The sequence below is a fragment of the Varanus komodoensis genome, unplaced genomic scaffold (genome assembly GCF_004798865.1).
Source record: "Varanus komodoensis strain SLA01 unplaced genomic scaffold, ASM479886v1 scaffold16, whole genome shotgun sequence".
Classification (NCBI taxonomy): domain Eukaryota; kingdom Metazoa; phylum Chordata; class Lepidosauria; order Squamata; family Varanidae; genus Varanus; species Varanus komodoensis.
The window spans coordinates 15868055-15894373 of record NW_025335468.1 but is presented as its reverse complement, the minus strand read 5'-3'; the positions used below and the strand labels follow the sequence as shown (position 1 = coordinate 15894373).

Genomic DNA, 26319 nt, shown 5'->3' with positions numbered 1-26319 from the left:
TGTTTTTCTGGAACTCCCTAGCATTCTCCATGATCCAGCATATGTTGACAATTTGATCTCTAGTTCCTCTCCCTCTTCGAAATCCTACCTGTACTTCTGGTAATTCTCAGTCCTCATACTGCTGGAGCCTAGCTTCTAGGATTTTGAGCATAACTTTTCTAGCATGTGAAATGAGTGCAATGGTGCGTTAGTTTGAACATTCTTTGGCATTGCCCTTCTTTGGGATGGGAATGTAAACTGACCTTGTCCAATCTTGTGGCCACTGCTGAGTTTTCCAAATTTGCTGGCATATTGAGTGTAGCATTTTTACTGCATTGTCTTTTAAGATTTTGAATAGCTCAGCTGGAATACTGTCACCTCCACTAGCTTTGTTGTTGCTCAGACTTCCTAAGGCCCATTTGACTTCACATTCCAGGATGTCTGGCTCGAGGTCAGTGACCACCCCATCGTGGTTATCAGGGATGTTAAGCATTTTCTTGTATAGTTCCTCTGTGTAATCTTGCCATCTCTTCTTAATCTCTCCTGCCTCTGTTAGGTCCCTGCCATTTTGTCCTTTATCATGCCCATCTTTGCATGAAATGTTCCCTTCATATCTCCAATTTTCTTGAAGAGATCTCTGGTCCTCCCTATTCTATTGTTTTCTTCTATTTCTTTGCACTGTTCATTTAAGAAGGCATCCTTAGCTCTTCTAGCTATTCTCTGGAATTCTCCATTCAGTTGGGTGTATCTTTCTTCTTCTCCCTTGCCTTTTGCTTCCCTTCTTTCCTCAGCTATTTGTAAAGCTTCCTCAGACAGCCATTTTGCTTTCTTGCATTTCTTTTTCTTTGGGATGGTTTTAGTTGCTACCTCTTGTACAATGTTGAGAATCTCCGTCCATAGTTCTTCAGGCACTCTGTCTATCAGATCTAATTCCTTAAATCTATTTGTCACCTCTATTGTATATTCATCAGGGATATGATTTAGGTCATACCTGAGTGGCCTAGGGCTTTTCCCTACTTTCTTCAATTTAAGCCTAAATTTTGCAACAAGAAGCTCATGATCTGAGCCACAGTCAGCTCCTGGTCTAGTTTTTACTGACTGTATAGAGCTTCTCCATCTTTGGGTGCAGAGCACAGAGTCAATCTGATTTCTGCGTTGACCGTCTGGTGATGTCCATGTGTAGAGTCGTCTCTTGGGTTGTAGGAAAAGAGTGTTTGCTATGACCATCGTATTCTCTTGACAAAATTCTACCAGTCTGTGCCCTGCTTCATTTTGTACTCCAAGGCCAAACTTGACTGTTATTCCGGTTATCTTTTGGCTTCCTACTTTAGCATTCCAATCTCCCAGGATGATAAGGACATCACTTTTGGGTGTTAATTCTAGAAGGTGTTGTAGGCCTTCATAGAACCAGTCAACTTCAGCCTCTTCAGCACCAGTGGTTGGGGACTTGGACTACTGTGATGTTGAATGGTTTGCCTTGGATTCGAACTGAGATCATTCTGTCATTTTGGAGATTGTATCCCAGTACTACTTTTCCTACTCTTTTATTGACTATGAAGGCTACTCCATTTCTTCTGAGGAATTCTTGCCTGCAGCAGTATACCTGATGGTCATCCGAATTAAATTCACCCATTCCTGTCCATTTTAGTTCACTGAATCCTAAGATGTTGATGTTCAGTCTTGTCATCTCTTGCTTGACCACATCCTGCTTGCCTTGATTCATGGATCTTACATTCCATGGATCTTGCATTCCAGGTTCCTATGGAGTATAGATTTTTGCAGCATCGGACTCTCCTTTCACCACCAGATACATCTGCAACTGAATGTCCTTTCGGCTTTGACCCAGTCACTTCATTCTTTCTGGCGCTACTAGTACTAGCCCTCTGCTCTTCCCCAGTAGCATATTGGACACCTTCTGATCTGAGGGGCTCACCTTCCGGCGTCATATCTTTTTGCGTTTTGGTACTGTCCATGGGGTTTCTGTGGCAAAGATACTGGAGTGGGTTGCCATTTCTTTCTCCAGTGGATCACGTTTTGTCAGAGCTCTCTGCTATGACCTGTCCGTCTTGGGTGGCCCTGCACGGCATAGCTCATAGCTTCATTGAGCTACACAAGCCCCTTTGCCACGACAAGGCAGTGATCCATGAAGGAGATTCAGCAAATACACAGCACTAATATTTAAAACTTTTGTTGAAGTGAAGAGCAAGCCAGTGTGAAAGGTTGGCACCCAGAAAGATAAGAAGGCTGCGGGGAGAGAAAGTGGGCAGATTCACATATCACAAAAAGGGTTAGTAGAATGGGGCTCCCTGCAAAGTTCCAGACGCCGGCAAGAAACAAAAAAGACCGTGAGCATCACATCTGGACTGTGCACCAGAATGCACCGGAAATCCCTATTCCATGAGATTTGTAAAGAACATCAGGCTAGGGTTAGAGTTTAGAAACCATAGCACCTTGGACTGGTTCTGGCAGTGGTAGGTGCCACGGATGTTCAGTGATGTAAAGGAACTATATGAGAGATGCAGTCTTGCGCATAGGAAGGAACCTAAGGAGGCACAACTCTCAGTTTGCTGGAAGTACAAAGGCCCGGAAGTATGGAAGGGAAAATTTCAGCTTCGGGCTGGGGTTAGCAAACTGGGGCACTCTGCACAGCACTGGAACCCTGGAAGTCGATGGGGGCAGGCTACCAAACATAGCAAACACAGAGAAGACCCTGAGTGTCACATCTAGCCTGTGGCCCTGATTGCATGGGAAAGCCTTTTCTGTGAGATTGCTGGAAGTGTTCAGGCTAAGGTTTCATTTTAGAAACAGTCATTTCTCTTTCTTTTCTCTGGGCATGAAAACTCTTGTTGGGTAGGAATGATGTTCAGCAGTCACAGTCAAGCACATGAGAGATCCAGGTTTCTACTTCTGCCCAGTTCCAGGCAGTACAATGGCTTGAAATTATTGCAGGGAAAATCTAAGCATAGGACTGTGATTAGTAAAATAAGGCATCTTGCAGAGTGTCAGAGCTCTAAAGGTTGATGGGAGCTCTAAAGGTTGATGGGAGCAACCTACCGAACACAGCAAACACAAAGAAGTGTATGAGTGTCACATCTGACCAATGCCTCCCATTGCATGGGAAACACCTATAGGGCAAGTTTTGGCAAAAAAAAAGGTCAAGAAAAACTTGTAGTTTGGAAACCTGGCCCCCAAGATTGGTCTGGGTGGTGGAACAATTTCAGTGCATTCCACGGATGTTCCGCAGTCGGACCATTCAATGTGAGAGATGCAGTTTTGCACTCTTGTCAGTTTCCATGGGCCAGATGTGACACAGGCTCTTCTTTGTGTTTTCCGTGTCTGGGAGCCCGTTCATAAGGACTTCCAGGGAGGTGGAGCTGTGCAGGTTGCCCAGTTTTCCCTGCAATAGTTTCAGGTCATTGTACAGCATGCAAACTAACAGAAGCGCAAAACTGTGTCTCTTGGGTGGTTCGTTTGGACCACAGAACATCCGTGGGATCCGTGAAGCTTTTCAAGGCCCTGGACTAGTCCATGAGGCCCAGCTTTCTGACATACAGACCTAGCCCAGATGGTTTGCAAATCTCACCAAATAGGTTTTCCACATGCAATAAGAGGCATGGGACAGATGCGACACTCAGGCACGTCTTTGTGTTTCCTATGTTTGGGATCCCATTCGTAAGGACTTCCAGGGCACCGGAACTGTGCAGGGTGCCCAGTCTTCCTAACCATGGAAGTCTGTGAGTGTCACATCTGGCTGGAGCCGTGGATTGCATGGGGAAACCCTATTCCGCAGGGCTAGGTCCAGGCTACGCTTTGAGATTTGGAAAAGTGGTTTCTTTTCCTGCGGCTTGAAAATTGTTGGTGGCTGGCAAAGATGTTCAGTGGTCCATAGGAGCCTCCTGACAGATGCAGTTCTGTGCTTCTGTCAGTTTGCATGCATACACTGGCCTGCAACTATTGCTGGGAAAATCTCAGCATAGGGTTAGTATTAGTAAAGCTGGCCACCCTACACAGCTCTGGCACCCGGGAAGTTGTTAAGAACGAGCTCCCAACACAGGAAGCACAAAGAAGTTGGAGGGTCCCATCTGGCCATGCCCCTTAACACATGGGAAAAGCCTATGCAGTGAGATTTGTAAAAACAGTCACACTAGGCTTGTATTTCAGCAAGAATGTCTACATGGAGTGTTCTGGACAATTCAAAAGTTCTTGTGGTTCCCTTGGATGATCTGTGGTCCAACGGAAACACATGAGATGCTGCTACACAGCTCTTTGAATTTGCAGGCAGTACAATGCCTGAAATTATAGCAGGGGAAATCTCAGCCTAGGGTTAGGGTTCGGAATCCTGGGCACCCTGCACCACTCTGGTGCTCCAAACATTGACTGCAGCCTGTTACAAAATGCAGCGGACACAAAAATCCATGTGTGTTGCATCCAGCATCTCCCATGTGGTTCCATTGGACCACATAACATCTGTGGGATCCAGCGAGTCTTTTCAAGTGCTTGGACTTCTCCATGAGGCCCTGTCTTCTGGCATACAGCTGTAGCCCGAATGCTTTTGCAAATCTCACAGAATAGGCTTTTCCCATGCTTTAAGGGGCACGGGCCAGATGTGACAATCAGGGTCTTCTCCATGTTTTCTATTTCTGGGAGCCTGTTAATGACTTGCAGGTGTGCTGGAGCTGTGCAGGGTGCACAGTCTTCCTAGCCCTAGCCCTAATCCCAACCCTAGCCCTAGCCCTAACCCTACATTGAAGTTATCCCTGAAATACTTTCAGGGCATTGTACTGCCTGCTCATTCACATAAGTGCAAAGCTCCATCTCTCACATGGTTCCATTGGATCATGAAACATCTGTGCAATCCACCAGTACTTTTCAAGTGCCTGACCCAGTGCATTTGGCCCTGCTTTCTAACCTCTAACCCTAGCCTGAACTTTTTTTGCAAAATCCCACAGAATAGACTTTCCCCATGCATGCAGGACCTCAGGCCAGGTCTGACATGCAGGATCGTCTTTGTGTTTGCTACATTTGGTTGCCTGCTCTCATTGTTTTCCAGGGCACCAGAGCTGTGGAGGATGCCCTGTTTTCCTAACCATGATCCTGAGATTTTCCCTGCAATACTTCCAGGGCATTGTACTGTGTGCAGACAGACAGAAATGCAAAACTTCACCTCTCAGAACTTTCTGTTTGACCATCCAATATCCAGGGGATCCACTGAGATTTTTCAAGTGCCCAGACCAGAACAAGACACCCCAGTTTCCTATGTCCCAGCCTAGCATTTGGGGACAGCCTTACAGTGTACTGCACATTGCACAGCTCTGGATCCCTGGAAGTCAATGGGAGCAGGCTGCCAAACATAGCAAACACGAACATGCTTTGATGTCACATCTGGCCTGTGCCCCAGATGGCATTGGAAAACCCTATTGCATGAGATTTGCCTATAAATTGAGGCCAGTCTTGGAGTTTGGAAACCTTGCCTCTTGGACTGGTCCAGGCTCTTGTAAATTCTTAGTGGATGGGATATATTTTCCACCCAGTGGTCTAAAGAAGCTATCTGAAAGATGCAATTTTTCACTTCTGTCATTTTTTAAGCAATGCAGTATGTTTGTTTGTGTGTTTGTTCTTTCCTCTCATGGGAGATTTAACAATGGTACATCTTGTTTAGCAATGGTTCTACTACTGAGGAGTTCCAATGTTCACAAAGGCATCACTCTGGCAACTTGATTTGTTTGGATGTAAGTCTCATTAACTTCAAAATTTATTTGCTGGGTAAAGTTTCTTGGGATTGCAAACAGATCTTTTTTCCCTGTTCCTCTTTTTACTACAGCAGTGTAAGCCCCTCCATTTGCTGTATGAAAGAATTAATGAGTAGAGATTTCATATCGAAAATGCAAAAATGCAGAGATAGTAATTCTTTCAAAAAGTTAGGTCATGTCTGGGCTATGTTTTATATTCTTTATGGATGAGGACATGACTTTATGAAATGGAGCCAATGAAATAGAAGGATAACCCAGTGGCAACGCATTTCAGTCACTTTTATTTGTAAAGGAAGTTAGAGAACTGCAAGTTATTATTATTAATGGAGTATCAACAGAGGGCAGCAAACACTTGTGGGTGCCCCTCACTGATGGAAGAAAAAAAATAATATCAGCCTAACAACACTCCATGGAAAAACTGTTCCATTTGTTTCTGTCGTATAAAGCAATGATTATAATAAATCTTCTCTGATGACCCTTGCATATTTGGTAATATGAGATGTTTACTGCACTGAAGCCAGGTCTTGGGTATAACAATGTGAAGGGTCAAGTGAAAGCAATGTTTTTATTATAAGATTTATTTTCTTGTGGAAATTTCTTTTAAGCTTTTTAATAAACCTTTCGCTTTTTGTTACTAAGCAGACCCTATTTACCTTCTAAAAAATGCTAATTTGTAATGCCGGTAAGTGCACGAGGGCAGGACGTGCTGTGCAAGCTACTGCCTGCAAATGGAGAGAGCACAAGCTCGGGGTGACTGCCACTGCTCCGAGCAGCCTTCCCCAAGCCAGTGCCCCCCAGATGCATGGGACTACCACCCCCATTATCTCCAGTTTCTGCTCCAAGGAGCCATACTGGCTGGGTGGGATGGGAGTTGTAGTCTGACGCATCTAGCAAGCCTCAGCTGGGGAAGGCTGGTGTACTGGATGGCGCTGGAAGAAAGATGCCGGTTTAAACCGGAAGGCTCCCTGGGGGGCTTTGGGCCAGTCGCTTTCTCAGCCTTACCTAATTATCCCATGCAGGCCACCCCTGCTCCATGGAGAGAGGAAAGGATATCAGTGCAATAGACAGAATTCCATTCTCTCTGTGTGTAAGAGAATGCCATTTGTTTGTTCCTTGTGTTTTAAAAGTCCAGGCTACTTTTGCCCGATTAGACTGTTCGGGTGAGTTAATACTCACACAATAGATTGCCAGCAGTCCCTCTTGTTCTGCAGAAAGTCGAAGGGGAACCCACCTTACAGACTTCCCCAACCTGGGGCTTTCCATTTATGCTGGGCTATGTATCCCAGGTGCCACCATCCCTGGCCAGTACCGCCATCGGGAGGAATGGGGGGCTGTCAGAAAAGGCTGCTGTATGCCACATTTGCAACATGTAGTACAATAACATGACACTTGGCCCACATGCTGATCTTGCCTCCTGTACAACTACAGGAATGACTTGTTTCTGTTCCATTGCAGATGTGTTGATCACATCATCCCTTCTTTTCCATATACTGCCTTCCCCTCTAAAGCAGCATTCAGTTTTTCAGAGTCCTTTGCTTCATAAAAAGCTTCACCCCTTACTTTTGAGCTGCAATATTGGCACTCAGGTAACCATAGGAACTACTGCAGATGAAGGGGTTACTGCAGGTCTCTCCAGTTAAGGCATGGTGCTCATCACTGCCACGGCGCTTTAACAGCCCAGAGCAATGACAGGGCCTGTTCTACAGTTGAAGAGCTGACTATAAATTAATGAACTTCTCAGAATGTGCACAATAAATGATGCAACAAAGTGTTTACATTTAAACAGAGATGAGAAGGCAATTCAGTCCTTGCTTGCATACTCACAATCTAATAGACATTATTATACAAAGGGAAACAGAAGGGTTGAAGAAATAAAGCATTGTCGTAAGAGTTCTTTCTGGAAGGAAAAGCATTTAAGGGAACAAGCCTATGCATGTTCAGGCAAGAAAGAAATCCTGCAACTCCCAGCATGGTTTACTGGTGGGATGCTGGGTGTTGTGGGACTTTTTTCTGTTTAAACATGCATAGCATTGCTCCCTAAGTCAACTGGTATGTTGAATATGACCTGCCCGACGTTTTTACTGAGTCATGATGATAAAGCTAGGCAGAAATCTAGTAATGACCTTTTGTGATGTCATAAATTGTGCTTGCTTACAAGTAGCCCTCTAGGCTCTGATATTTTCCCTGGGTCTTCCAGATCCAAGTCTAGATGAGACCAACAAAGCTCCCCAGGTTGTCCTAGAACAGTATTGCTTTAAGAAGCATCTGAACTTTATTGTATTACTCAAGGAATCCTCTTGTGAGTTGATCCAGGCCTGCCTGTTCCTTGTCAGCAAGCTCAATTAGGGATGTATTACTGATCACAGGGCACATTTGTTCAGCTGGTAAATTCTTGGCAGGTTTGTGGAGCTTGGCAGGTTTTGAATCACTGGATTTCCCTGAAAAGAAATCTACTATTACAGTTTTTGAGAAATACAAACTAAACAACAAAACTCAGACACGGCATTAACTGAGGAGATGTGTATAGATAAATAGATATACCTCTTTACAACCAGCATAGTTTACTTTAGAGCAGGCCTGCACAGGGTTCCAGCATAGCTTTTTTTTTCTTCCCTCCGTTCATCAGTAAGAGCAACTCTCTTGGCCTTCAAAATCACCTCACGCTTTTCTCAGATTACTATTCTCTGCTCCTCCTCCTCTTCCACTGTCAAAAAGTTGACAGGAACAGTGAAATTCAAATTAATTCAAATCAATTCAAATGGTTGTAGTCTAGGCCCAGAGTAAAAATGAGCATGCTTGAGATAACTTGGCTGCTACAGGGCTTCACGGGGCAGAAAAACTTCCATGATTTTTCAACTACTGCTCAGAATTTCATGAAACCAATGAAAGACACACCTACCGAAAAAGCCTGAATAAAGTGCATAAGTAGTTTATGCACTTAAAGTACATAAGTAGTTTTACCAGAGTTGGAAAGAAACATATGAAATGCCAAGCCACAGCTTGAGTAAAAAGTCCAAATGTTTCTATTTTCAGCACTTTTAGCTTGTTTAATCTGCAGCAATTTGCATTGGAAGGGTTTGAAATTTTGCAGGATTCCAGAGGACATCAGGTAGATTATAGATGCCAACTGTCAGCCTGCTAGTTCTATGAATATCGATTTTATAAATTGCAGGAAGATGAGGATTAAAATAGCAGAACTTTTGCCTTTGCAAGTCAACTGAACGAAAGGGGTGCTGTTGTGCACAGGGATAGCTGGTGCTGCTAGGAAGCGAAGTTCAGCTCTACGGCATCTGAGCATTCTTAGGCGAAAACATTGTTGATTCCCAGATGTAGTAGGATGATTCTTCTGGTGCTGTTCTGCTGGCATGACTCATGTAGCCTATAATCAAATAATCAGCAGTGGCACCCACTCTCTGGAAAGTTCTCCCGTGTGTGCTCTGTGAGACAGAAACTGTGGCAGGCTTCAGACAACTTTTGAAGACATATCCGCTTACGTAGACTTTCCCCGACTTGTAATTGCAAAACTTTGTTCCACTGAAATACTTGATTCTATCTACTATGTTATATTGTTTTCACATTGTTTTCAATTTTCCGAAAATATTTTTGGTTTAAACCAATTAGGGACATAGTCTGGGAAGCCGTTGAAATCTTTGGAGTCCCAGTTCTGAGATCTTGTGATCTCAGAACTGGGACTCCAAAGGCCAAGTTTCTGCCCTGCCCTTTCACAGCTGGTGGAGACAGAACAGTACTGGCTGCCAACACCACTCCAAGGTCACTGTTGTGTATTGCTCCTGCCACGGGATGCTAATATGCCTCTGAGTTTGGAGGATTGCAAGCATCTCTCACAGGGATTATAGGGTTGCACCTTCGGAGATCTTAGGATATGAAACAGAAGACAGGCAGTATGTGCATGTGAATAAATGAGTCAATAGAAAACGCAGAGGCTATCTTTTAGGCACTGGCTGCCAAATGTTATCTTTTTGTCTCACTTTTCTTGCATATAATCGTTGTGTTTGTTTTTCAAGATTATAGCAGGTCACACATCCTTTTCCACTTCACAGATCTCATATCCTTGATATGTAAGAAGCTCTGATTGGAAGAGCAGGATTCAGCAGAATTGCCTCTATATCTTCTGCCATGTCTATTTCCATTCTGAGATATGTTTGATTTTCTGTGGAAAAAAAACCGCACATGCTTTTCAGGAACATATAACTTTTTGTAAACAAACAGACAAAAACTCTAACCATTTTTAAATCAATAAAAGATATGTTGTATGTAGCAAAAACAAACAAACATGTCAGGTTGACTTGCAAAGGCACCTGATGTCAGGAATACACAGTATGGGTAATTTCTGCTGATATATTTGACAAATTGACACCAAGCACGCGTGCCCTTGCTTAGTCATTTAGAAAATTGTGCTTCTACTAGCAGCATCCTGGCATTAGTTACTCTGCTCTCTTTGGGTACTTGGCATCCATAAAACTACCAGGAAGAGAACCGATGTATCGAAAGCCCTTATGTAAGAGCTGTCTCCCAGCTCATGAAATAATTATGTTCTTTTTGCTCACTGCAGGACATATGACCCAGTTCCAAGGATCTCAGAATGTAGAAAGTGGAAAATACTTCAAAGTTAAAACAAACCATGATCTGAAACAAATAACTCTTGTACAAATATTTGGGGAATTAAAAACCTATCAAACATTTTAATACAATAAACACAGTTGAATTAGAGCTGGCCAGTGTTAGCTCTTTTCTTCATAATATTGGACATTTTGGATGCCGACATGTACAAGGGCCATATTAAGCAATTCAAAATGACATAGGCAACAGGACAAAAGTATGCGTGAGCCATTAACATTATTTCTTTTAATTGTGACATGTTGACTTTTGGGATTCAGTCCAGGAACATCTGTATATATGCCAAAATATTCACTAGTGTTCCCATCTTGGTTACTTTTGGAACATTATCTGAGACTGTCCAGTATCTTGTTACCTTAGGATGGCCTTTCATTGCACTAGAAGCATTGTAGAACTACTGCCAAAAGCAGCTCTGGCAAACCTGGCAAAGATTAGTTGGTTCTTTCCCAACCATCAGGAAACACCATTACTGGCCAGGACAAGCATTTTTTTTTTTCTAATTTAGGCCTGGATTTCATCAAGTGTTTATATGCTTCACTTCAGAGATACTGCCATCCTCAACCTAGTTGCCCTCTCATTATGTTGGACTACAGCCCCCACCATCCACAACCATCATGGCCATTATTAGTTGGGGATGATGGGAATTGTCTTACATGAGGTTGGACATAAGCTGGAGCAGGTCAGAAATGGGACATAGTTTGAAGAAAGTAATAAATACTTAATAATTTAGCAACCCCACTGAGCCAGTCGCAGTTCGATTGTGGCAATCTATGATTAATTTTGCTTTTCTCAGTTTTTTGTTAAAGATATTAGTGCTTTTGAACCAAAAGGCAGTCCACTGCTAACAGTTACCAAGTTGCTGTCAAAACCATCAGGAGCATGGCTGACTGCAAAAGGTGTCAAATAGCACTAGTTTGGGTAAGAAGCTTAAGTCCTCTTCAGCTGGACCAGCTGAATGGAGAGAACAGGCCAGGAAATCCAGCCACCTCTGTGCTGTGATCACTAATGTCACTGTAACCCGGGCATGATCCAATTCTATGTTACTTATTTAAAAAATGCAATTATAGCAAAAAGGAGAAAGGAGGACAAAAGTATCGAAAGGCAACAAACAAGGCAAAGAAAAGCCAAAAACGCATATCCAGCTGCAAGAACTGTTCACAATTAATAAACAGAGAAGAAAAAAAAGGGGAAGCTATTTTACCCTACTGTTTTAGATATACAGCTAAATAGAAGCAGTCCATGTTTCTAAATGAGCATCCAAACCGATGGCTGTAGGCTACGCATGCAAACACAGCAAGAAGAGTAAGGTGCCGAGCTTAAAGGTTGTGGGTATTTGTCTTTCCAGGCCTGAAGAACGCATCGCTTGGCCCCTGGGAGGGCCCTCGCAGCCCCCTCGGATGCCTTCGCGCCTCAGAGAGGATTGCCATGCCCAGAGTCACAGCCTTGCATCTGGGCTACACTGCTGAGCGTGCTGGAATGAGTGGTGACTGTGAGCTCCTGTGGGACATCAAGATCCTCCTGCCAGACTTACAGAGGACAAGCTGGGAGATACATGCACACTGCGGTGCCTGCCCCAAAGGGCCACGGCTGCGGCACCGTCGATATGAACCCGGTGCCGCCTCAGGGGCGGTCATAACCCACACCAGCTGTGGAAATGCACCCTTCTGCCAGGCAGAACCACTGGGTAGCGAGCCAGCTCCAGCATGCTGCTGGAGGAGAACCTGCACGGGCCCCCTGGGAGAAGGGCTCGGGTCTCTCCAGACCTTTCATCAAACTTTTCCACCAGAAAGGTGCTGGTGCTGGTGTGGGGGCAGGGGCGGCACATGCGGGCACACGGGCTGAGGCCGGGGCAGGGCATGTGGCGCGGCACGGGCAGGAGTGCATGTGCGCAGTGAGACGAGGGAGGGGAGGCGAGGCAAGGGTGGGCACGCGCCATGAGGCAGCTGCACGAGGTGGCAGCTTGCTCTGCTCGCTTGGAGATGGTTTTCTCCGAGTGAGCAAACCGCTGCCTCCCCACGCGTGGGGCGAGGTGGGCGGTGGCTGGAGCGTGCGCGGTGGGTCCAAATGGGCATGGCGGGCCGGAACCAGCCCCCAGGCTGTAGTTTGAGGACCCAACTAGAGGAAGACATCCCTGTGAAAGAAAAATAGATTTTCCCAGGAAGAAGAAAGGGGAGCACTAGGAAAATCAATGCTAGAAGCCACTGAAAGCCAGTGTGGCATAGCGGTTAAGGGTACAGGCGGGGAGTCAAGCGTCCTGGGTTCTAGTCCCTGCTCAGCCATGGAGCCACCTGGGTGACAGACTCTCGGCACAGCCTGCCTCGCAGTGTTCTTGTTGTGGAATAAGACTGAGAGCAGGAGGAGAAGGAGAATATTGTAAGCTGCTTTCAGTTCTTTAAAAGAAAAAAAGCAGGCTATAAAACTAATAAACAACCAAACAAACACTGCGTCAACAGAGGAAGCAGTCCCTTATACTCTTTCGTAATTCATCTGAAAATATCAGGTTGAGTTTAAAGTCCTACTATGATGAAAATGTGGACTGCACCACCATCAATTACTCTTGTGTGTGTGCGACCCAGAGAGAGAGAGAGAGAGAGAGAGAGAGCACACTCTTACAAAGGGGAAAAGAACAAGGCCAGTATTCCCCCAACCCACTTTGTAGAGCAGCTCTCTAACCCCAGATTCACAGCATTTAATTTAATTTAATTTAATTAAAACATTTCTATGCCATCCTTTGCAACAAGCCTCAGGATGGCTTACAAAAGATAAAAATAACAATATAAATAACAACATAATAATATAACTATCATTAAAACATTCCACAATAAAACAAAATAAACAACAATATATCTTTTCATAACTAAAGAAAAAGAAAGAAGAAAATGAAAATGCAACTGTATAAAATTAATAATATTGTTAAAATTAATGATATTAATTATTAAAATGGTGGTTAAATAAAAAGGTCTTTACCTGCTGCCAGAAAGAGTAGCAAGTCGGCACCAGGCAGACCTCTTTGGGGACCGTATTCCATGGTCCGGGCGCCAATGAAGAGAAGGTCCTCCTCCGGGTGGATACCCTCCATACCTCCTTCAAAGAGAGTTCCCGGAGCAAGGCCTCCCCTGCCGATCTTAAGGGGTGTGAGAGCATATAGGGGAAGAGATGTTCCTTCAGGTATCCTGGTCCCAAGCCATTTAGGGCTTTATAGGTTAGTACCAGCACCTTGAATTGGGCCCGTACTTCAACTGGGAGCCAGTGAAGCTGATAGAGGACTTCCGCTATATGAGAATAATGGCCAGTCCCCGTCAGCAACCCGGCAGCTCTAGTTTGTAAGAATTGAAGTATTAAAGTAGTAAAGGCTTATGGGATCTCCCCACATCCCTGTCACAAATCCAGCTCCATAGGCTAAACCTGTGGGGGCTGTAGGTGGAGCATAGTCAGTTGCCCTGGAGCCAGAGCAGTGTTTCCCAACCTAATGCCCTCTGAATGTTTTGGATTTCAACTCCCATCAGTCCCATCAGTTAGCAAAAGGGCACCAGGCTGGGAAAGCTCTGCAATGCCAATAAATCAGTCGTGGCCAACTTTGTCATCTCTAGAGAAAGCCTTCAACTACAGCAGAAGTAGCTAGTCCAAGGTAAGGATAATAAGCGGGAGCCATGTGTCTGCATTATTTCAGTCTCAAGCATTCTTTAGTTTTATTAAAGAATAATGAAATTGTGGCACAAGAGCCTGACAGTTCCCTCCCACCCTTTGTATACAAAGAAAAGCAAAACAGAAAGAACATCATGTGTTTGAGTTCACCAACAGCAGATTCTTAATTGTGGCTACCCTTTGCTAGGTTCAGAAAGGTCCTTCAAAAGTGATGGTCTTATTTTAATTGAAGCATCTAATGAACAGATGCCGCTAGTTTGTTTTAAAGCATGTGACTACATATTTTCATATGTCATCTGTCACCCAGAGGCACATGCTGTCCTTGAACTGGGCACAAAGCTTCCTCTAAGCTTCCAGCTTATCAGATGCTATTAAAAGAAAGGGACTTTGGTAGTGTGGAGTTGCAGATGAGTGGAGAAATCAAAAGGATTTTTAGTGGCTTCCTGTCTGAGCCATAAGAATGTCACAGCATGATCTTCTCCCTGTGGCAGCTCGTAACTCTGTGTGTCTATCACATTTCATTGATCCCAGTGTCACACCCACTTGTTGCTTGCCGCTGATGCACCATGGGGGACTCAATTACACACTCAAAGCTGGGCAAGCAAATAGCAGAGCAAATGTCCCTTGCTGATGAGACATCGTTGGCCTTCTCTTAATGCTTTTACTGAGTTTTGGTTTAAGCGTGCTGATGCAACATGTTTGCCTCCACTCCCTTCTCCTGCTTGTAATAATGCTTCTCCTGAAAGAAGAGCCACACAATCACCAAAACACCCATCGGCATTAGTAATATCATCTGCAATCTGGTGCAAACAGCTCTTCGTTGAACACACCCATGTGAATGCACACTTAGGCTAACTTATGCCATGCTAATCCATGAACAATTTACAGCTCTGTATATCCAAAGTGTATGTAATGTGATTTAGTTGCGACACCAAGACTATATCCTTGTTTGTGGAGATTTCAGGACGTTCTTTGGTAAGCTGAGTTTATTTACAAAAGTAAAGCACGCATCAGTGGGGGAACATCGCTTAGCATCCCTACAGGCAACCAATACAGTCTCCTCCAGCAGCTCTCCAGAATGACCAAGCATTCCTATTGATCTTCACCTGCCAATTCAACCCTCTCTGTCCCCATCTAACTCTGACTCAAACTCCAGTTTCTTTTTCCCCTAACAGAGGCATAGACCTGAACTGCCTGATTCTTAGCTGGATGGTTGGAAGAAGTGCCCCAGTGCCAATCTTTTCCCCGCATCCAGAATGCTCAAGGAGTAGGACCACGCACAACTAGCCTGTCGCTAGGGCCTAACAAAAGGACGCACAGCCAGATTTGGCTGACAGGTTTGACCAGGAAGGACTTCAAAGCAGACTTTCTAGTCTGTTTAACGTCTTTTTGTCCATACTTAAAATCCTTCATAGCAATTAGATGGCTGTTCTGTCAGATTTTCTTTAAGCAGGCCCTGGCAAGGCATTACCGAACGGCAATTCTTCTCCCTTAAATTGTCTGGCAATAAATCAAACATTGGGGGAAATTACTCTTTACCGGAGTCCACGCCTTCCCATGACTGCTTAAGCAGCTTATCCAGAGAATGATGGGGAAAGCAACCAGTGTCACATACAGTGTGGGCGAGGAGTCCCAGAGCCCCCCCCGCCCCCCCGCCGCCTGCAAATAATATGGTCACTACATGTTTGTTTGTTACTGGCTTCAGAGTTCTTGACTTCTGTGGAACAAAGGGAACAAAATTCTAACTGGGACACATTGCAGAGCAAGCAAAACATGCATCGCAGCCCATTTCTTGGAATCACCAGGAGCTAGAGCGGCCAGTTTTGCCCAACATTGCTACGCAGCTAAAATTTCCACTGCATTAGAAAGACTGGGCTGGTATGACAGAACAACCCATTGTGGGTTCTTGTGAACCTGAACAAGCCACCCTGAAAATCTATGGGTTGTTCTAGGGGTTGTTGTACCCACAATAGGTTGTTGTATTATCAGAATCTGAGGGACAGATTCTGATTTTATGGGTACTGGGAATTTACTAACTACTTGGCAGGAGCAGAAAAAAATCCTTGTTGAGCTTGCTGTTCAACAGCAAGTGAACAAGCAGAAACAATTGGCACTGGCCCTCTTCACCATAATCTGAGACTCCTTTGTTTACCATGGTTTTTTCTCCCTTTGTCCTTTTCCCGCTGAGATCACAACATCTGACTTGATAGCCAGCACTTGCAATCATCATTTTGGCAGCTTCTGACCACCTCCTCAGAATACCTAAGCTTCACCTCGGTGTGGGCAACAAATGTTTTAAAACTTATTGTTTTGCATACGGTGTGTGCCAAAGATCCTCATTCTCACACTCACACAACAGCAGACCTGTCCAAATTTGCAAGCTAAACAAAAGCCTTTAAAAGTTTGTGCACATTGTTCACATCATCATAATAAGAAAATGCTTGTTGCATTTGGACGCTTCAAAGTGGCTCTCATTAGCTGCCAATACAGGGCACACGAAGGCTTGCCTTCAAGACAGATACTGCAACTGCCAGGGGGGAAATCTAAAGAGGCAGAAAGCCATGGTGAGCCGAAATTGGTTCAGGATCATAGGAGGGAGGTGGCAAGCAAGCCTGCTGCTGCGTGGCTGTCTCAGATTCCCAAGGAAAGACCAAGAGGGGAAGCGAGGGAGGGAAGAGGCAAAACAACTGTGTCCAGTTCTGGTCCCTAAGATTTAAGAAAGGTGCAGAAAAATTAGAAAGGGTCCAGAGGAGGGCAACAAAATGACCCAGGGTTTGGAAACACTGCCTTATGAAGAGAGACTGAAAGAACTGGGTATGTTCAGCCTTGAGGAGAGAAGACTGAGCAGGGACATGATATCCTCCTATAAGTACCTTCAAAGGCTGTCACATGGAGGAAGGTCAAGAACTCTTCTTGCTGATATCAGAATGCAAGGCACAGAATAATCGGGTCAAGCTGAGACAACCCAGATTCAGGCTAGATATTAGGAAAAGCTTCCTCTCTGTCAGAGAAATATGACAGTGGAACCAGCTGCCCAGAGAAGTGGTGGGATCTCCCTCAGTAGAGGCATTCAAACAGAAACTGGACAGCCTTCTGAGTGGGAGGTGTAAATTGGAGTCCTGCAACAGCAGGGGGTTGGACCTGAGGGCCTTCCTGGACCCTTCTGACCCAGCTGTTCTGTGAATCTGTGACTCAGTGACCCTTCCAACTCTACTATGCTATGATTTCATGAACGGATGGTGAGCCAGACATCGGTTCACTGAACAACCAATGTTCACTATGGCATATTGCCATGGTGAGTCTGTGTGATTTATGAATGCATCCAGTGGCTGTCACTGGAAAGCACCAAAAAGGGAACCATGTCCTCTCTTCATCTAAAGGATCAAAGAAACAGCAGGCAAGACCAATTTCCGTGAATTTGGGGTATTAGGTAAGGGAACAGACATGTTAAATGTAGCTGGGGAATAGGATGAAAGAAAGGGCAGGCAAATATGATTGGGTTTAGGGATTCCTCACTAAATTTAGAGTTTCAGTGAAACATAATGCATGCCATCAGCCTGACACAATAAATGGGCACACACAAATCATAGTATGAATTCCAAAGCTTTTTAAAATACTTCATTCAACAAATGATAGCCACTGAAGTTTCTGGTGTCTACTTCTGCCCAATCACTGGTTAGTTTCTAATACAAGGAGCGGAAATGCACTTATTTCATCCATCTGTGCTGGAATCAGAGATACCACATCCTACAGAATTCTGCAGATCATTTCAGTCTCTGTAGATGTCACTCTTGCCCCTTCCTTTAATGGAAGCCTCTCCCTCCTCCCTTAACTCATTAACTCCAAGATCAACAGTATCACAACTCCTAGTTCTCCAGCTTCAGCTTTTTTCAACTACGCCAGAAATCTCATTCTTTCCTGACAATGATATTGCCAGGGCAAAGAAGGTAAACCCTTTCTGATTAACAATATTTGGCGAATAGATGAGAAGAGTAAATAACAGCAAGAGCAGGTAGCTGGATTGCCAGTATCAGCCACAATTGTCCACGCTGAACAAATGTCCACGCTCTACCATATTTTCAGATGCAGAAATCACCCAGTGTGTTTTAGCCATCTGCCCACAGAAGCTGCATTTTGCAAAGCAGAATACCCATCATGTCCTCCATCTCTAATGTTCAGACAGTGAATGTTATTGCTTATGAAGCCAAAATAGTACCCCATATGCTCACTTGAGGGAAGTCTAATTACTAGAGGCATGAAGGAATGCCAAGGCTTACAGAAGTACAGATTTTTTTTTTTTTTCAGAAGAAACCTCAAAGCACCTTACAGCACAATCCTATTCATTTTAGACAGAAAAAAAGCTAACAACTGTTAGCATGCTCCTGTCAGCCATGCTGCCTGGGGCATGCTGGGAGTTGTAGGCCTTTTGTCTGTCTAAACATGTATAGAACCACACCATGAATGACTAAACACAGTTCTCTGTCTAAGCATGCATATGATTGCACACTTAATGACAATACACAATCCTCTATTTAAATATGCATAGAATTGCATCTTTAATTGCTTTTGTTGCAAATGTCATTTGCTGCATTGTATGTTCTTGTCCTATAGGTCTCCATACTTTCTGAACACAAACCTGTAATTTCATCATGCAGATTAGATTGCATTGAGGCATTCTGTCCTTGCCTTTACTGTCCATTTTCTAATTGGATACTTCAGATGGTTCAAAATAGAGCTGCCAGGATGCTGCCAGGATTATTCTCATATAACCCCAGTCCTCTATCAGCTCCACTGGCTTCCCATCAAAGTCCGGGCTCGATTCAAGGTGCTGGTTATTACCTATAAAGCCCTAAATGGCTTGGGACCAGGATACCTAAAGGAACGCCTTCTTCCCTATTTGCCCTCCTGCCCCCTGAGATTGGCAACAGAAGCCCTCCTCTGGGAACCCTCTGTGAAAGACATTAGGAGACAGAGTACCCAGAGGAGGGCCTTCTCTGTGGTGGCACCCCATCTATGGAATGTGCTCCTCAGAGAGGTCTGCTTGGCACCATCATAATATGTTTTTCGGCGCCAGGTTAAGACCTTTTTATTTAAATGTTATTTTAATAAGTTTTAATATTGAATTTTATTACTGTATTTTAATTTGTAGCCAGAGTGGGTTGTCAATTTATTGTTTATGTACCTTGGAATTTTATTTGTGTAAGCCGCCCTAAGGCTCTTGCAAAGGATGGCATACAGATATCTTAAATAAATAAATAATTCCAATAAGTAAATTAATAAAAATCATGCACTACTAACGATTCCATTTTGTGAGACAGGAACGCAGCAAATCCAAGGAAGGCAAATGTCTTAAGTGTGATTGGAAATCTTGCACTGTGCCTGCAAAGCTGGCAAATGCTGGCTTGTAAACATACAGTGCTCAGCCAGCCACAACAGGCACTTCGTAATCTGTAATTCTATTAAGACCTATTTAAAAGTACTTACAAAAGCTACGATGTTCAGGTATACATTCTCATAGATAACCACAAGTGATGTTTATTTATAAAAGCATAAAAGGCATCACCCAAGATGTAGTTGCATGAATATGTTTTCCGTATTACCTGCATACTTGTTATGATGTTCATACAGCATGGAATAGTTAACTTATTTTATTCTGAAATAATGTTGCAAGCCGTCCAGAGACGGAATTAATGGACGGCATACAAATTTGATAAACAAATAAAACACTTGTGCAGTACTCTTTCCCGTTTTGTTGTGAAATCCAGTTAAGTTGCCACAGGACGATGTAATTCACAATATCCTCTGGGAACAGTATGAGAGACTGTAGAAATGATATTCTAGGTTTCACAGTAATTATTTTTCTTATAGGCCACTTACTTAGCCAGCATATGCTGAGAATGACTGCAGAGGATTGTGGAATAACAGTTCCTCACATGAGATATAGAAGTTAGAAAACAATGGATATATAGGGAGTAACTACTTTGGTATTTAAGGGTGTATGTGCAGTTAAAGCAAGGTAGTTATAAATGGAAGTTCCAACAGCAGGAACATCCAGAATAATTACTGAATGAATGAAAAGTAATGAACACACTTTACAGCTAAGCCAAATGTTCCAAATATATGCATGTTGGAAGAAGGCAGTGATGTAAATATAACTCATGGTTATCCCCAAACTATGCAAAGTAGCCAAATGAAGGTACACATTTACTATGCCACCATGTACATATGTACACCATAGCCTTATCATGAAAAATGTTGTGTCAATGGCTAAAAATTGTGTGCATGTGGATGAATTAATGGATGAACAAATGCATAGTGGAACATTTCTTATGAAGATTTATTCATACCTACTTGGGTGGCTGAAGTTATTCAAACTTTGCCCAAGGCAAGTAGTTATGTAGGAAAAACGGCACAGTTGGTAGTATTGCTCTTTATTTTGCAATAACTGAAGGACACCAGGTGCTTGTTTAACATCTCCCTTCCTGTTGTAGACTGTATACATGTCTAAACAATCTGTTACTTCTTTAAAAGAAAGATTTGTAGCTAATAATACCCAAGTGTGGGCAGCTAACAACACTATCAAGGAAGAAGGTGTGTGCCTCTTTAACTGAGAATCCAGACTGTAGTAATAATTGCAGAATACAACAGTATGGGGAAGACACTGAAGAAAGCCAGAAACGATTTCTGCATTTAAAAAAGAATATCTTGGAACAAGCAAATCTAAAGTTCATTAAAGATAATAAGGTTTAAACTACTTTAAAAAGTCAGAAAGATCCAGTCAAAGGTGATTCAAAAGGCTATCTGCTTGGGACCATGGACAAGTGATCCAAGCAAGGTGGATAAATAACATATCATAATTTAAAGAACAGGTCTGCTGTTAAAGCAGATCAAATACTAGCAATGGCAAATTTGATCATTTCTGAGATCCCGCTAACCAAATGTTTAATGCCACTTAATGTATTAGGTCAAATTTGCTTGTTTTTTTATACCTATGCCAATATTCCTAACATATCCTTTAACATTATGAAAAAACCGTCCCAAAAGTCACAATTATCAACCCCCCCCCCCAACTGTCACAAATAATTCCCACTTCTTTCCAAGAATCTTCCATTGCTGATTCATAGGGCAAACGAGTTTGGGAAACTCAACTATGATAGTAATGTTAAATCGGGCCAGTAGATGGTGCTGTGGTTACATTTCTAGGCTGATGTTGGCTGTTTTGTTTTTTGGTCTGTGGCTTTAGGAATGTGTGTCCTACCATTCTCCGGATTTTGCCTGAACTTTGGCTGGGAAATCCTTCAGAAAAATAACCTTGGAAGATACCCTGACCATTAAAAAAAACCCACATTTCTTCTCCCTATAAATCTGTAAGTTTTCTTGTGCAATGTGAAAGCAATGTTGTTTTCCAGATTAACTGCTGTTTTAAAAAAGATCATAAATTCAAGCTCTGACATGTTTTAACTTCACTTGAAAGACATGTAAGGAGATGAGGCCTTGAAGTTGCTTGGACAGCTCTGAATCTTTATGTGAAAAGTACTTTTCATGACTTTGTGATGTTTATTAAGCTGGATGAATTTATTCCCAGTTCTGTCTCAACAGAAAGTGACAAATTGCATACAGTTAAGCAACTTTAAATCCAACTGCTTCTAAGGAGAGAAACTCACGTAAATAACAAGGCAGCCTCCTTCCACCCATGTCCACACCAAGCTTGCTCACGATGTTTAAAAAACACCTACCCAGAATTTGTTTTTGTGATAATGTTTATTTTCCTCCATGTATTGGAGAACAGTGATACATCTTTTACCAGTCTGGAATGTGTTAAAGCATGACAAATAAAGGAAAGAATGAGGCAATCAAAACCAATAACATAGACCAAATGAAAATGACAGGCGGCACCAGAAAGGTGGAAACACCTCTGCTGCCCCGGCAAGTAGCTTGTATCTTCCACCTGCCCTGTTGCTGGCTGGACCCATGTGGTTGTTCTAAGAAAGGCACTTTCAGATATAAATTAAACTAAATCCTAGACTGGAAATTACAATTGGGCTGTGATCCAGAACTGCAAAATTTTCCTTACTCATATTCCCCCCCTGGTGCCGCCACTGCTGAAAACAAAGGTTACGATTCTCAATATATTAAAAAAATAACAGGGAATATTAAAAATAATGCCCATACACTATATATATAATATATATATATATATAAAACATATAAAAATAATTCTGTACTTTAAAGATTACAGGGAGAGGAGAAACTTTTTTCTTTTGTTTTAAATATGGCTAACTTCTTCTTTCATGCCAAAACACCCACCCAGCCACTCACTCAGCCACACCGCACACACCGAGAGTCCATTGCACTTCGCCTGGCCGGGCCGTTCAAGTATAAAAGGTAGTCCCTGCCGCCGAGGGAGGGGCTTGCGAGTAGCCAATTCCCTGCCGTGAGGGGGGAGAGAAGTCAATACGGAGCGGGAACGAGTCTGTCGCCGCCGCCGCCGAGCGCTGACTGCGGGAGGGAGGGAGAAGAAGGGCGGCCTGCGAGAGGTCTGCAGTGCCTGCTCCGCAGAGCGCGGTCCAGAGTCCCTTCGCCTCGTCCCCTGGGCAAGGGCACGCCTCTTTCCTCCGGGAATGCGACGCTCAGCCTCCCGTTCTTGCCGGTAGTCACCGAGCTGCTGGAGCGGCGCTCGCCCGCGCTTCTCCGCTGTCGCTCGCTTCTTCCCTGGTTAGAGCTCACCGGCGCACCCGCTGCGACGCCTATATCTTGCGAAGGAGGCGGCTGCGCGACGGCCGAGCGGGGCGCTGGGCGGCAAGCGCACGTACCAGGCGGGAGAGGGCGCTGCTGCTGCTGCTGCTGGCGACGCCGTCGCTGCGCTGCGAAGCTGCGGAGGGGGCGCGCGCGCGAATGTCCGCCAGAGAGCGCCGCCTGCGGCCGTAGCCGTGCGCGCTGATCTTTCTGGGCGGGTGGTGGCTGTCCTTGTCCTTGTCATTTAGGTGGAAGATCTTCTGCTGCAGGTTATGCGTGTTGCACGTCCCCAGTCTGCATCCGATACGCAGGGCTTGGAATGAGGAGCCGGAGTTGACGCTCTGGCGGTAGCGCTTTACGCGGATGCGGCCAACCTCGGGGCGGCTGAGAAGACGAAGGAGAAAGAAGCCGTGAGCCAGACGGAAAAAAGTCTGGGTCGGCGCTTTGTAGAGCGCGCACGAAAACAGCCGATCCCACCCCGTAGTTACAGCCTAGCGTGGCTACTCTGCATCCCTTTGGTTTTAGCAGGAACAGTCCGCAAATCAAGCACGTTTTTCTAACTTTGAAGCCCCCAGACCTTAAATTTAGCTTTTAAGGCTTCCATCCCAAAAACGCCTAGAAAGGGGGTGAAGACAGTTGGACTCCAGGCCGGACAAGCGCCAAGAAAGCATGCACAGGTTTGCTCCAGCGTCGCTGGGTCTGACTTCCCCCGCGCCTCCTCTACGCGTTCAGATAGACCGCTTTGGAACTCTGCTGGCAGCCCGGCTCTCCCTTTCCCCCTACGCCCCTCGCTCGCCTGCTCGCTCTGCCGCCAAAATCGCTCCAGGGCCCGCGAGCGCCTGGCCGCGTCACAACAACGCTCGCAAGGAGAAGGAATAATTACCTGGGCTGCGCCATTCCGGACTCGCCTTTCACGTCCTGGGTGCGGATGACTGACGGCACGTTTGCATCAGCCGCTTGTCCCGTGCTGAGCAGCGCGGCGGCAGATGTCAGGTCCCGCCTGACGCGGCTCACTGCCCACTTACTCCACCTGAAAGAGACGGGCGGGGAGAAGCCGGTGAAGCGAAAGTTCGGCGAGGGGTGGCGCCCGGGGGGGGGGAGGGTCGTCCTCCGCAGGCGGAGAGCGCGGGTCGCTCCGAGCTTTGCCCATGAAGGGCAGCCTACAGCTGTCACCGGGTTAGGAGGACGCGCGGTCGCTCCGCGGCTGCAGCCAATGCCCCCGACCCCTCCTCCCCTTCCCGCCTTATCGTGGTGAGGGTGGTGGGAAGCTGGGCAGACAGTTTCTCGGCTGGACCCGAAGCAGCGCTGCTGGCCACTGACCTTCTCTTGAAATCTGATGCAACGTCCAATTTGGCTGTCTTCACCCCGAAGACGGAGACGGAGGCCAGGTAGACCAGGGCGAAGGAAACCACTTTCATCCTAGTCAGAGAAAGAAAGGAGGAAAATCTTATCAGTCTGCCCTTCCTAAAGGGGACGCCCTCTTGTTTTGCAGATCGCCAGGCAGGTCGCTCTGCCGCCCGGCAGACTCCCCTTCTCATCGCCTCTCCCGGTGCCCAAGCGGGGGACTTTGGGAGCCCGTGTGACATCCTGCTCTAATATTTGCTCAGTAATTCATCACAGCAGGATCAATAAAGGAGCCTCCAACGTCCACATTTGTCAAAGTTTCGATTTGCATAGCAGGGTGAAGGCTAAGCGAGCCCCTTCGAAAGCGGAGAAGCAACGGCCCCTCAGGCGCTTGCTGCTGGTGCACTTGCAGGGACGCAAACCTCCCTACCGGCTCCCCATCGCATCCCCCGCGTAGCCTAACATAATTGGAACAGCCACCTTCACGCTGGAAGTGCCCTTTGAATTTCCAGGCGGGACGAACTCCTTCAAGGGCTTGCTGTCTAAAGTAAGTTCGGTTCTCCAGCAGTAGCAAAGAGAACAGTCCCTGGGCAGCAGAACTGCACGTGCGGATCTGCTGGCCAGAGTTTGGGGCCCTTCTTGCTAATGGAAGGACCACAAACCCTTTTTCAGCTCCCTTTTTCTAAACGACCCCTCAGCTCTTCTTTCTTCCCCCTCCCGCCTGCCCGTCCTTATTCTTCCATTTAAGAAGTGCAGACCTGATAATGACGATAGTCCACCGAGCTTGAAGAGGGAATCCTCGGATAACTTCGTTTGCAAAATGTCAAAACAGCCCAGATCCTTCAAGACCTGCTGCTGATCTCTGAGGCTGTCTTGCTTGCACCACTGAAGTTACTACTGACTGTCCGGCGCACTTTGCGTGGTTTTTTTATAGAGCAGCACCAGGCAGGGAGGGGGGAAGAGCAGGGGGGCGGGACTCGCCGCGAGGAGTGGGCAGGAAACACCATGAAAGTTTAGTTTGCACACTTCCTCAATTGATCTAGAGATTGTGCGTGTCCAGGGATGTGCACTGGAATCTAGCAAGTCCGCAATTATTTTCCCATGGATTCTGCCCACTGTTCTTACCCCGTAAGGTGAGCCCTACTGAATCGAACTGCAGGTGAAGCTTACTCCGTATTCGGCTTCCAGAAGTAGCTTCCAGAAGTGGCTAGATGGTTCTGCAAAACTCATAAACGTGAAGGCAAGAGACTGTTCCTGTTACTGAGGAATACTGCCTCTGAACACAGAGGCTCTGTGGAGCGGTCATGGATAATAGTTCCCGGTCCCGGTGTTGCCAGGCATGGTCCCTGTCAGTACTGGCTGTTTCTCACTTTTCCCTCTGCTGATCTGAATACCAAGAGCAAGTATGTTAGTTGAAATGACATACAGTTAAAAGACAGGTGGCTTATTTTTATCATCATCATCATCATCATCATCATCATCACTATCATCAATTTCATTCCTGTACCACCCAGTAGCCAAAGCATTCTGATCAATTTGCAAATATAAAGTTGTGCCTTGTTCTCGAAGTAGTGCAATTAATGGATCAGTTTAACTTAGTGTCTTAGTGTTCATAGTTCTAATATATGAAAGTGAAGTCCTGCTGTACAAAGGTAAGAATAAATTCCTGAATGACATGTCTGTGTGGCTGTGGGTACATGTGCATGTGTGCTTGGGGAAAAGAGGTGCGTAAATTTGCTGAACAGGAATGCCAGTAACAGCAGTGGCATTGCAGAGCTGATTACTCATTTACATGTGAGCTTTTTTTCTCCCGTTGCTGCACCTCCTCATTAGCTCTCCAGCCTACGCTTAATTGTACACGTAGCCACTGCTGGACTAGATGGGTCTGGCCGGGTCCTCCTCCCGAGCGTGTGCAAAACGATGCAAATCTGGTGGATTTGCTTCTCCTTTTCTTAGGGGTTTTCCTGTATGTGCCTTAACAGTCAAGAAGCTTTAAAGATCAGAAATCAGATTAAAAATTCCCAGAACCTTTTACAATATAGCTTTCCAGATCTGCAAAAGTTTGGTGGCTGAGCCAAGCTGGTATGCCCTCCTTGCCTTTGCATGCATGAACTATGCACTGCATGGTTGTTATGTTATGATAAGCATGGCAGTGCCTGACATCTGGGAGAGGTGTGTAGATGGACATGATGGAGGCTTTGCCTGGTTTTTCCAGGTGAGAAGAGCT

At 45.1% G+C, this 26319-nt stretch overlaps 1 protein-coding gene across 1 annotated transcript; it reads right to left on the bottom strand.

The window, feature by feature from the left end:
- Nucleotides 1-21754: 21754 nt before the first annotated feature.
- ADM (adrenomedullin) lies at nucleotides 21755-24989 on the bottom strand. The gene is made up of 4 exons (XM_044426140.1): nucleotides 24851-24989; nucleotides 24069-24167; nucleotides 23632-23778; nucleotides 21755-23132 (listed from the first exon to the last, which is right to left on the bottom strand). The coding sequence occupies exons 2-4, from the start codon at nucleotides 24164-24166 to the stop codon at nucleotides 22760-22762; spliced, it is 618 nt and encodes a 205-aa protein (XP_044282075.1). The 5' UTR covers nucleotide 24167; nucleotides 24851-24989; the 3' UTR covers nucleotides 21755-22759.
- Between the last annotated feature and the right edge of the window lie 1330 nt (nucleotides 24990-26319).

What these genes read in the sequence shown, in the direction of transcription:
- ADM (XM_044426140.1), bottom strand. Translation starts at nt 24,166, where the DNA reads ATGAAAGTGGTTTCCTTCGCCCTGGTCTACCTGGCCTCCGTCTCCGTC. An exon ending in GCATCAGATTTCAAGAGAAG is followed by an intron (nt 23,779 to 24,068) that starts GTCAGTGGCCAG and finishes CGTCTCTTTCAG; the next exon opens with GTGGAGTAAGTGGGCAGTGA. An exon ending in TCCGGAATGGCGCAGCCCAG is followed by an intron (nt 23,133 to 23,631) that starts GTAATTATTCCT and finishes TCGTCTTCTCAG; the next exon opens with CCGCCCCGAGGTTGGCCGCA.